Here is a 13,544-nt window from a genome sequence, read left to right on the forward strand (position 1 = left end):
ATTCACAAGTAGTAAGACATCTAAGCTACATGGCCAAATAGGAATATCTACCCAAATGTAAAACAGGGCAGAGAAGCGCATGGGAGATAAGAAAATTTGAGAGGTGTATGCTCTTTAGGAGATTTTCTTGATCTCCCTTATAGATAGAAATGGATCTTTAACAGAGTGGATAATCATTACAATAGCTGACATAAGCAACTGGAAAGACTGCTGTAAGGTGGCAGCTAGTTCAAGAAAAAGGAACAAGGTCTATAAAACATACAAGGCTACATTTACATTCTGTTTTGCAAGCATATAGATAATTTTAGGATATGAGGCAAAGCTTTTAAAATCTGGAGAAATGAGTAGCTAAAGTGGAATCATTATCTGACAGATGGAGATTGCCCAAGGCTGCCACTTGAACTTATAAAAAGATGAGGCTGAGTTCATTTTTGAAATCCAACATTAGAAATTCCAAGTGCATCCTTAGTATTAATTGTGGAAGGTACAACATTATGTTCAGTGTACCAGAGTATAAATAGAGAAGAGATTCAAAGCCTTACTTTGAAAACAGTTTTTAAAAACTGAAGTGTTACAAAAAGATTTTAAATATCCTCACATAAGCAAAATTGCATAAATACTTACGGATTAGTACCTAATGCCTATCTACCCATTTCCATTGCAGTGCCAATGGTGGCAGTTGTGCATGCGTATTTCTACCAGGGTAATATTTGTGCTTCCCCTTCCCATGCCACCACGCTGTTCTTTCTACACATAACATCCTCTCTTGATCAGTCTGCACAACCCTGCCCCTACATTTCTTCAGAACTAGCAAGACCTACTGTGGTAACACCTGAATGCCTGAAGGTAAGAGCTAAACAAATTACTCCTTTACTTTCATTTGCAACTCTTACATTCCATAAAATACAAGCAACTTCAAAGCACACGCTTCCTTTAACAACAGTACAGCCATAAATGCAGTTAATATATTCAAACCTGCACTCCTCCTGCTGTCATCCCAACACTGTGCATCTTTGCATCTATTTGCAACATCTTGTCCTTATTTGTTCTGTAATTGCTGTGCGACATCATCTGCATTCTGCCTCATAACTCCACTGTGCTCAACTGTGCTCACTGTGCAACAATGCAGCCTCTATCTTGACTGTGATCTTTTGAGGCTAGAGGAAATTGGGACTTATTTTTATGGCCAGGATACTATTTGTAAAGCTCCCTTTCTGTGACAAATGGCACATGTAAGAACAAGCTTGTGCTCTTTGATAACGGGCATTCTGCAGACAGGTGAGAAGGCATAGAGCTCACAGCCCAAGCCATCAATTTATGAATCACATAAACAGGGGAATGGAAAGAGAGGAGGTAGCAACAAAACATGGGCCAAACAAACTATTACATCAGTTCTATAGATCTCAGCAGATCCAATCTTAACAGATTCAATTAACTTTCGTGATTTTTCAGTCACCATTTTTTTTTTTCAAAGCAAAAGAGTGAGGAAGACTGTCTTATAAAAAGGGTAAGATATTCTGACAGGCAACACAGCTACAGGAGAACAAATCAAGAACATCACATTATTTTGAACCAGTTGCAGCACCCCCTGATCTGCCCCGGCCCCTGCCCCCACAGCTCTTTAATTTACAAACGAAAAGGCCAACATCACATCTAACAAAAGGAAAACATTCACTTGCCTGTAGTCATGGTATCTATATCTAGATGTTGATGTGCAATTACCAATGTATCCAAGATTCGAAGCCCCTGCTGTCAAGATTTGAAGCCCCTGCTGTCCTTGAATGTATTGTACTTTATCTCCCATTTTTTATTACTTGACAATGCCCAAGCTAAACAGAACTTTGCCTAAACACTGTTTGCTTGGTTCGCCCCCGCCCCCCCATGTGGTCTACTTAATCATGGATATAATAAAAAACAAATATAGACTTGCTACTAATGAAGAGTTCATGTTTACTTCGCACTACTTTTTTTTAAGAACCAAGCCTTTATTACTATTCCTCTCTTAGAAGATGAGTAAAATTCTTGATTCTTTCCAATACTTAAAGGTTCTATATAAAATTTATACTATTCTGTGCTTTGAAATGGTATCGAATTGACCCATTAAGATATTCATTCAAAGCCAATAAAACCAAAGCCTTGCTTATAGTTTGGTTTTAGCATGTCTGATTCAGATAAAATTAAGGGAATTGCACTGGCTAATTAAAAAACTAATAGGAAGCATGGACATGTTAGAAATTCTGGGTTTGGAAGCTACCACAAATCTGGCATTGTGTAGACATTTTCAGTTAGTATTTGTGACATTTAAATAAGGCTCAGAGTTGGTTTGAGGGCTTTTATTTTTTAAGAAATATTCTTAAAGTCAGGCATTTTGGGAAAAAGCATCTCTACTGTTTGAAAACAGTGTTCTCTGTAATATAACTGAGATACTGCACACAGCAATTAAATATCCTCCACATTCTCTTCTGATAAGGCCATTTGACTTGTAGGTCATTTGGAAATGCAGTTGATGTGCTTAAGCCCCTGTTGTTTTATTTTCTATGAGTATCATCACAGTTTAGGAAAAATACAAGGTAGTGTTACATGATCAAAGGACTCCACTTTGCACTGCTGATATGAGACCATTATCTTAGTAAACCTGAAACTATACAGAAGTGCTAGGAAGTGGGTCTACCTTTTTAAAGCACACATAATGTGAGGGCTTTTCAGTTCAACTGCTGTGTTTCAGCAGAGATAAACAATAAAGTACTCTCTAGTTTAGCTGATTTAATAAGTTGTTGGTTATGGTTATTGTTTTGGGTTTTGTGGAATTTTGTGTGGGTTTTTTTTATAGAAAGTAACTACTGATGTGATGAGAAGAGATTGAGAGAGAGTATAAACAGGAATTCTTGCAAACACAATAGAAAAAGAGTTAATCTAACCATCATCCTGATGCTTGGACAGGCTGGACTATGACAATACACAGGGGACAATTACCATGGCTCAGCTGATACGCTGCAATTCACTAAGGTGCAATAATGCAATTTCTTTCAAATATGGGCACTGAACAGGAGTGTCAGGATTAGGTCACTGAGGTTACAGGAACCCTGCCTTTCTGTAGGATGCAGTAGTATCTTTTTTCTCTATGTCTATTCTTTGTTACACTATCTTCATCTTTACTGGAAAGTTTATTCTAGAAGTACTTCATAGATCATAAACTCAATCCTTCTTTTTAATTCAGTGGAAAAACTCCCTCCAATATCAATAGTGAAATAACTGAACCCTAGATAAAAACAGTTGGTCGTTCATCCGTAACTGGATTACATCTGGGGTGAAACACAGCAGCTATTCTGCAGTTAACATTACTATTGCAGACTGATCTATGGATGGAAATGCACAACTGAAAGCACAGGGGAATTTTAGGTAGATGGAAAATAATCATACTGACTAAAATCTGTCAAAGTCCCTAGAGGTAACTCCTTTATTCATATGAAAAATGCACCCGATTGTTTACAATTGTTCAGGATCTCAATTACATATGCCATCCAAAATACATGTCCAACAGCTGACAGTGCTCTTAACTCATACTACTGAATAAATAATGCTCCTATATGCTTTTTTCACTATTTAAGTGAACACAGAACTATAAATATGAAGGCAGCATGGCTGGAGTTTTGTGATACAGGTTCAGCCTGTATCACTATTGGCTATGCTGTGAACTGTGGTAAGATCACACACACTTGTAACAGAGTTTTAGATATGTCTGCATTTCAAAATTTAAAGATGAGCCTGTAAACCGGAACAAAGGATTGAAAATTACAGACAATCCTCATTCTCCTTGTTTCAAGGTGTCAAGTATTTGACATGGATTCTTAGATTTTGGCTCCTCATTTGTCAGTAAGAGATCAATACAAAGGCGTATCTTCTGTTTCCGTAAATATTACTGCTTAACTGCACCAAAATAACACACAAATTCTGTAACAGTAACCGCATCTGTATTACTCTGTTGTCAAATGCATGCCAGATTTCTTTTTGAATTACTGAGGAAAACTTTTTACCTAAAAGGCTGAAACCACTATCAATGCTTGGTTTTAATCTCAGTGGGATGGGGGGAGGCAGGAAGCCTAATGCTGTTGTGTTACAATTGCTGTTAGTAAGACATTCAGTTCATAAACGCAGAATTTTTAGTTGTATCAGAAATCAACTATTTTATTACGGTAGATCTCAGAGCTCAGGAACTGCCTTTTTACAGTCTAGAACAAAATATTCTTTTTTTAAAACTCTAGTCAGTAACTTCAAAATCAGTATAATACTGATGTCTCCTCAAATGAGTTCAGATTCTACCAAGCGATAAATTGGATACTCCAATTAACAACTGAAGCAGTTAAACCCGGAGTATTTCATTCATTGTTTGTGTTTAACTGGGCAGAAGGTACTGTTTCATAGGTCATTACTTAACATACATACTTCTCTCCCAACAATGGCAAATTATTATTTTCCACCCAGTACTTCATTAACTTTTCTTTTTGTTGGATGAACGCACTCAGCTGTCATGTGAGATCCAGTAAACATATCTGGAAGAACTGTACTTATCAAATGTCAGATTTCTAGGTTTATTTTTCTTCTTATTTTCTTATGCATGTGAGAGGAACATAAAAACATATTTAAGTATTACAGTATTTAGAGACTAATCCAGATCATTATTTCCATAATATGAGCAATGCACTTATTTTCACATAGCTAAAATATCGTAGAACTTTTTTTAAATGCTAGAAAGTGTTTCCAATTCCACAATGGAACAGCCATTCCACAGTAACTTGCTACCAGCTGCCCAACTTCTTAGGAATAGTTTTTGCTGGCTAGTATTTTATAGTATTTTCATGTTCCAATCAAATAATCTATGATGCAATACACACAGACACACACAGAATCATTCAGGTTGGAAAAGACCCTTGGGATCATTGAGTCCAACCATCAGCCCTACTCTACAAAGTTCTCCCCTACACCATATCCCCCAACATCTCATCTAAACAACCCTTAAACACATCCAGGGATGGTGACTCCACCACCTCCCTGGGCAGCCTATTCCACTGTCTGACCACTCTTTCTGAGAAAAATTTTTTCCTAATGTCCAGTCTAAACCTCTCCTGCCTGAATTTAAAGCCATTCCCTCTTGTTCTGTCACTAATCACCTGTGAGAAGAGACCAGCACCAACCTCTCTACAATGTCCTTTCAGGTAGCTGCAGAGAGCAATGAGGTCTCCCCTCAGCCTTCTCATCCTCAAACTAAACAGTCCCAGCTCTTTCAATCTCTCCTCATAGGATCTGTTCTCCAGGCCCTTCACCAGCTTCGTTGCCCTCCTCTGCACTCGCTCCAGCACCTCGGTATCTCTCTCGTATTGAGGTGACCAAAACTGGACACAATACTCCAGGTGTGGCCTCACCAGTGCAGAGTGCAGGGGGACTATCACCTCCCTACTTCTGCTGGTCACACGATTTCTAATACAAACCAGGATGCCACTGGCTTTCTTGGCCACCCGGGCACACTGCTGGCTCATGTTCAGCTGCTTGTCAATTAGAACCCCCAGATCCTTCTCTCCCAGACAGCTCTCCAGCCACACCTCCCCAAGCCTGTAGCCATGCAGGGGGTCGTTGTGGCCCAAGTGCAGGACCTGGCACTTGGCCCTGTTGAAGCTCATCCCGTTAGCGTTGGCCCACTGATCCAATCTATCCAAGTCTCTCTGTAGAGACTCCCTATCTTCATGCAGATCGACTCCTGCTTAACTTGGTGTCATCTGCAAACTTACTGATGATACGCCCTATGTCCTTATCAAGATCATCAATAAAGATGTTAAACAGAAATGGTCCCAACACCAATCCCTGAGGAACACCACTTGTGACCAGCTGCCAGCTGGATTTAGCTCCACTGACCACCACTCTCTGGGACCATCCATCTAGCCAGTGCTTGATCCAGCAGACTAAACATAACACAACAGCACTGACAGTTTTGTGTTTGAAATCAGTTTTAACTGTCAAGCAAATACTCCTTTTTTAATGTGAAATGAAAAATCTGTTGTGTTTTGCTTCTGAATCACAGGCTACTGCTGTATATTTATAAGATCCAGCAGAAGTCATAAGAATACCATAATAAAAATAACCTTTCTGTCAAATAATGTGTAATTTTTATTTTTTTTACAGAAATCTTTCCTATTACACTGTTCTGTGACTTAAATAAAAGCCAAACAAGCATGAAATGTTTGCAATGAGCTGAGTCTCCAAAGTCAAATTTAAAATATTCCTGTATGTTCTCTAAAATAGCTATAATGTGACTGAGGACTTCATATGGCATTTTCAAACACAAAAAGCTGAATAGATACTTCTGACCTCATCAAATGCTCAGCTGAGTACATTTTGCACAATAAACGTCATCTCCTTAAGATACTCTCTATTCATCTAATATATATTCATTAACTTGACTTGTAAATGTCTAAAAGTTAGATGAGCCATTATTAGCACTCTGGAATACATAAGCAATGTATGAATTAATTGTTTAATGGTATTCAGTTGCCTGTGGTACCAAGAAAAGCTAAATGTCAGTACTTCAAACTATCAGTTGAAAGAAGTCCCAGATATTAAAATATTAAGCAACTTAAAAATCAATTAACTTAATTTTAAATAAATTTTTTTCCAAGGCAAGCTTTAATCTAGTGATTCAATCTTCTCCTTCCCCTCTCTGGCACAAATGAACATGGAAATTGCCCCTATTAAATATGTGCAGTGATTGAACTAGGCAAATAGTATGAAGAACTGATGTAAAGATGTAAATATCTTCTGTAAAGATTTACATGTCTTCTGCCATTAGAAATCACTGTTATTAAGACTTTAATGTTTTAAAGAAAATACTAAAGAATACCTATCAAATAAAAATGTCAAGTTTTGTTTTTCTCTAAGAGAACAAGTGCCTGTTTGCCACTGTGTAGAATTCTAAAATGGAAGAATGCTTGGGTTGTGAGTATTTTGCATAAAAACAATTGAAAATAATTATTTTATGTAAGAACTGAAGCTAATATAGCCTTCCTACTTTCTAAAAACATAATGGGTAGTGCCAAATCCAAACAGGACTTTTTTTAGAAATTTTATGAAACTTTAAGAATGAGTAAATTTACATTATAAACATCTGTCATTGTTTTCAATACAGCACTGATCACAACCGTTGTCTATATTCTCAGTGAACAAATTCTACAGAATATAGAAATGCTTAGCCTCAGGAAACGTCAAGCAATACCAGAGGAGAAATAAACTGTTAAGGGACATTCACATGAGCGTTATACATTTAAAAAGGGAAGAGATTACATACCCCTCTCCACCAATTCTTGTTATCTTTAGACGAAAATCAACAGAGTTCAGGCTGGGTGGCTTCCATTTCAAAATATCGTCGCACCGACCAGGTTTGTATTTCTGAAGAAAATTAAAAAGCAGTTTAATTATGCTTATTGGTTTTCACTGGTTTTAAAACTAACAATTCAGCATTTCAGACTACATTATGTGTCTCTAATGAATTACAATACTTAGTGACTAAAACAATGAATTCCATTACCACAGAGGTAGTTGTGCTTCACTTCTTTATTTGCTGCTCCCTTTTAAAACTGCTTAGCACTGTAGCCAAGCCATTGCATATAATAAAAAACTGAGAATGGAAATAAAAATTAGCATACTTCATTATCTCTCTATGGCTAATGGAAAATTTCAAGAAAAAAAAAAAAAGACAGCACAGTAACAAATGAAAACACTGATAGGACATACATAAAAGATACCCTAAGATAATCTCAACATTTTGGAACAATTTTATGAACGATATTTTTGTTATCCATGCTGTTGACTGACACAACATGAAGAAGCCAGCAGTCGCCATACTGCCAACTATCGGAAGGGCCCATCAAAAACATATTCTTTCATACCAAAGGAATTTAAATTATGTAAAGATTAAAGAACATAACATACAGGAACATAAATAAGTAAACATCTGTTGCTTAAGAGAAAGGATACACACTTGAACCAGAAGTTGCAAGGAGCAATTTTCTCTTAAATCAGAGCTCTGGTTTCTCATGGTCATTTCTACCGTCTGCTTCAGTTTACTAAGCTGCCATTTTGATCAACCTCAGCTAATAGTGAGCCAACCTGCTAACCCTTTCCTTACTAGAATATCTTTCATGGCAATGGAGAAAATAAGAATTAGCATGAATAGAGGAAAAGTGAAAGAATAATTTGGAGATGCCCAGAATGAGAATTTTTAGTTGTTAGATCCATTTTAATCCGCAATGAGAAAATTTATGCCATTTTATCTAAAAACCACACCAAGAATGTCCAGTGTCTTTTGGTAATACAGTAATCAGTAGCATCATATTGCACCCATGCTGTGTTATATTATTTGCAAAATGCAAAATTTACTAATGATAAACGTAACAGATCTAGATTTAAACTGACAAAAGCAAATGAAGAATTTTCTGTTTTCTGATGTAAGAATGGAAAGTTATTCTTTCCAAAATAAATGCAGCACATCTTGCTTTGATGAAAAGATGCTGTGTGGCTTTTGATAAATGGTAAATAAAGGCAAGCTTCAGATGACTGAAACCCAAATTAGCTCCAAATATTTTTAGCCATAGTTCTGATACACATGACAAAAATAACTTACTAAAAGCCGCTTCTGGAATTTGAAAGCCACTGGCTAGAGTGCCTCTTTTCTTATTTGTTGATCATGGCCCTTAGATCATTTGAGAGGGATGGCTCGAGGCATTCTGTTCTGGTTCCCATTCTGGATATCATAAACCCATTCCAAATATCAGCATTAAGAGTCACACGCCCAACTTACTATTCTAATCATGCACAGTTTTGCACTGAATTTCTCCACAATCTTCCCCTCAACATCTGAATAAAATGTACATGATTTATCATTGTCCTTAGGACAACATACAGGAGCTGCTTCTCACACCTCTGATCTATGCTGGCTCCCCTTCCACATCTTTTATTTTGTTCCTTCCCGCCTATCTTCTAGTTGAAAATGGTCCCTTGGAAAGCAACTTTCTTCAATGGTCCCTGATATCTGCAACCCCTGCCAAATCAAATATCCTAGTGTCACTCAATCAAAGACTAGTAAGATAGAGTATGATAGTAAAGTTATTGAAGTATTTTTCTTTCTTCTCTTCCCCCCCTATTTCCCCTTCATATGATTTCTTGCTGTTAACATCAGCAGATATATGAAGGAAGTTGGTTGCCTGTACACCTTTCCAAAATCGGATTTAGAAAGGTATTGTTTAAGCAATTTACAAAAACTAGAAAGTCTTTCAGCAGTAAAGAAATATTCCTTTAGTTGCCACCATCCTTCTATTCCCTTCCCTCACTTCTCTGGCTCTTTTCCATTCACCAGAAATATCTTAAAATTCCCATGTTCTCATCTTTAAATTCTTATAGTAATTAAATTTATCTTGCTCCTTATTCTTTCCTCTACTTTCCCAAACTAAATAACTGCTATTATGCAATATGGTGTTAAAAACATTTAAGGACTCATGCCATACATAACAACTGATATTAAACAGATAGAATATACAAAATATGATGCTCAATAAAGCATTTAAGGTCTTCAGATCATATTTTTAAATATAATGTATTTAAATATATTTTCAAGTATTTACATTCAATTTTACTGAATCTATTTTTTCTTTTAGTATATATTAAATTGGTTGTGTGCACTGAGTGTGAGAATTATGATAAAGGTAGATGACACTGAAATTTCTTTTTCAGTTAACTTTTCCTGCTGTTTTCTTGTACTTATACCTAATATAGAGACACTATGGAATTAAATTTGATTTATTAATATGACCCAGGAATAATAGGTCAAAATCCAGTGTTTGCTAAGACATTATTTGTTGCTCCCTCTCATCCGCAGTTTCCAATTTGGCCAGAGACAATCACTACTACTATATATTTACTACCTAGTCCAAAGAAGCCCTATGGGGAACAATTTTGTTTGTGACAAATTTCTTTAAAGTGAAAATTTCATTTAGGAAACAACTGCTACAGCATGTATGAAGAAACATGAGGTAGAGCTGAGTAGCTGAAGTTGCTGGAACAGGTGTAGATTTTGCTGTACAGAACAGAAGATTTACATTAATAGTTGCTCTTTGGTCTTTTAGCATGACAGAGGTCTTCAGCCATTCCATAAAACTGACATTTATCAATCACACATAAACCCTAATATCTCGTATTAAGCCTGTGTGTGACACAGCTTCTAATTTACTGACTTGCAATAATCTTCTGAGCAAAATTATTGGAGTGTTTACAATTATGGATTTATTAATATATACTCAAGTAATTGATTTCTTTTTAAGCAGTTGTTCTTATTTTCGAGACCTTAGGAATTACTAAGACCAGACCCAGTCTAATTGACTTTAGAAAACAACCTCAGCTGGTTTAATACATGGCTCCAAACTATTCTTTTACATACCATTCCTTTAAAGAGAAGATAAAGAGAGGTTAATAGTCTTCAAGACAGAGGAGATTTTACCTTTTGCACAGAAACACCAGTCTCAATCAAAAAACACCCCATATTTTGTGTCCAAAAGGTAAACTTGGACTGATTCTGCATTCATGAGCAGTAATTATTTCCTCCCACCCATAAACAGAAGCTTTACTTCCTGATAGAACAGGTAACAGGATTGAAATATACCCAATCTTGAAAACTGAAGACACAAGATTTCTTCTCATCAATGTGAGAAAATTTGAAGGCCTTTAAGGGAGGCCCAAAGGGTTCTTTCAAAATTGCAGACTCTGATCTATTTCTATTTACTTCTGCCTGAAACATAAACCCAGAAAACACTTGACACTCCTTTAGGAAATTAATTCTTATTGACACGGAAAGAATGAATGAACCTCTCAGTCACAGCACTGAAATCCTGAGGAAAAGCTGCATCCTATCCATATAACAACCTAAAAATGGCCTCACTAGAGTTCTGGCATCTTAACTCTGACAGCAGCCAACAGCATGTGCTCAGGGAAGGTGAAAAACAATCATATATTGTATTTTCTACTACAACTCTCTGAGAGACTATACATTTTCAAGCTCAGAGACTTCCCGACATGGATGTGATTCAAATGTGATTCCTACTTAGCGATTTTCAGTTACTCCTGCATGACCTCATCTAGTCCCCCAGTAAACAACGTAAACCTCTAACAGCCATAAAAACCCTCAGCACAATGTTTCACACACAGCCCAACATGGCAAGGAAATGTACCACCTCTTATTTTGAACCACCTTTTGTTGGTTTCAAAGACTTGTATGCCCTAGAGCTCATATTAAGAAAGATGCTGAACAATCAAACTCCACTGCTTCTATGCTACTCATATGCTTCTACACACATGGAAATACACACAACTCAGAGGCTACCATTTTACATGTGCAGTTATAAATTTTTTCTCCATGTACATTACTCTGTATTTATCTAGATAGAAGTTTATATGTTGTTTTATCGCTCAGCCACCCTATCTTGTAAGGACTTACTATAATTCTGCACATTTAGCACAAGTCCTTACTGATCCATCAAGAAAACATCTCTTCACCGTTCATCCTGTTTTCCAACTTGCTTACATGCAGTATACATGACTACTCATACTTTTTAACCAATTACTTATCTGTGCAATAACTTTTAAGTTTCACATCTGCTTTAGTTTCTTCAAGACTTTTTTATTATAAACTTTGACAGAGGCCTTCTGGAAGTCTTAGCAGGGACCACCATATGCTCCTACTCAAAAGATTTTTGATCTCTTGCCAGAGAGGCATAACCTTCCTTTCAAGAAGGCATGTAAGTTTCCCCAACTATATTACGTTTACAGGTATGAACTACTATATTCCTTATTATAGTTTCTACTCCTTCATCCAGTACAGACACCAAGCTTACAGGCCTTACTTCTTCCCTGACCTTCCATGACACCTGCCCCCATGCTCTATGTTTTTAATTAGTATTTTATTTTCTACCCTCACAGCCTTAGGCACCAATGTATATATTTCACATAGGATCTACTATAGGATTTTTTCAAATTATTTTTTAAGACTGACAAGTTATACCCTCCTAAAAGTCAGTAAGAAACCAACTTCACAACAGAGAGCAGTAACTATTACAAGATCAGTAATGAAAAGCAACATTTTGACAGGATATATCTGCATACCTGTAATTGCACTGCTGAATCCAGAGTTTTGACTCAAATTGATTACCAAATTAACTGACAGACTTGCTTGAAGGGGAGTGGGGGAAGATTTGTTCTTTAAGATGGAATTATCTTTCTTGCCTTTACCTCTAGAACCAGCACAGTGTGAAACAAGCATCAGCTAAACTTTTTATCCTATTAATAAAAGAATTGAGGAAAAATCATCTCTACCACACTTCAAGTTAGCCAAAGAGATCTTGCCTAGAAAGCAATAAAAATACACTTTTGACTATTACACAAATTAACACCATTCTCACAGCAGATTTGTTAACACTAAGCACCTGGTAAAGGTAACAGATAATTTATCCATATCTTTCTGAAACAGTTAGAAGATCTTAGATAAGCAATCAGACTTCAAAGCTCATCTCAAGAACAAGTTACACAGCCCCCAGACTACTTTGGTTACCATGAAAGATAGAAATTCACAGAAATTTAGTTTAAAAATTCAGTCAAAGGCCACATTAATAATCCCTGAAGAGATTCATTTTTATAATGGGTGAGTCCATACACACAATTCAGCAGTAGTAAATTCTTGAGTTTAAATGCCAAGTGCTAGATCAATTTCTTTAAACATGAGCTGGAGTCAAACAAGAATTCTGCTTGTTAAGTATGTGAAAACTTCACCTTAAATGAATCATTGCATACTGCAGACCTGTTCTGCCTGAAGTTATTCTATATTCTAATTCCAAAACAAAATGTGAAGCAATCTGTCTGAGATCAAACTACTCCCTAGCATTTTAAATATAGCATTCATAGCAATGATATCCTCACCACCACCACCCCTGACAAATATGCATGTACACGACTACTTCTAAAACATATCAGGTCCCGTATCACCTGAAATCCAAAGTTCATGCTTCAGTCTGAAACTTTTCAACCTTGTCCAACCACAGAAATTAGAAATCCACACCAAAAATGTACATTGACAAATCAGAAACAGTGTCAAATAGCTGTAAAGGATTGGACTTGATGACCTTCCGAAGTCCCTTCCAACCTAAATTATTCCACAAGGCTGTAATCTCTCTTTGGATGCTTATTCTTTTAACAGCCATATTGGGTGCACTTACACTAGCATTTTAGTTTGCAAAAGTAATGTACTTTCAAAGCAAATTCCCCCATTGTTCCTACTTAGAATACGTCAGTTGAGATAGCTGGGCAGCTCTGGTGCATGCAAACTGGATTCCATTTACACAAAACCAAACCTGAATTTTCACTTCAGGCGCACACCTAATGCACTTCACCCCACAGTGCAGACACTGGAGTCCAAGGCAAAGGTGTACCACTGCAATTGCTACCCTAGCACCTACGTA

General features: G+C 36.7%; 1 protein-coding gene across 2 annotated transcripts in view; it reads right to left on the bottom strand.

Annotated features, from left to right (window-relative positions):
- The window catches only part of RNGTT (RNA guanylyltransferase and 5'-phosphatase), a 193,792-nt gene that overhangs the window by 58,865 nt on the left and 121,383 nt on the right, over nucleotides 1-13,544 (bottom strand). For both annotated transcript variants that reach the window (XM_074896019.1, XM_074896018.1), the window contains one exon: nucleotides 7,334-7,434. In XM_074896019.1, coding sequence (XP_074752120.1) covers nucleotides 7,334-7,434 — 101 coding nt within the window. The remainder of the gene's footprint in view (nucleotides 1-7,333; nucleotides 7,435-13,544) is intronic.

Source organism: Athene noctua, chromosome 1 (genome assembly GCF_965140245.1).
Source record: "Athene noctua chromosome 1, bAthNoc1.hap1.1, whole genome shotgun sequence".
In the NCBI taxonomy this organism is placed as follows: domain Eukaryota; kingdom Metazoa; phylum Chordata; class Aves; order Strigiformes; family Strigidae; genus Athene; species Athene noctua.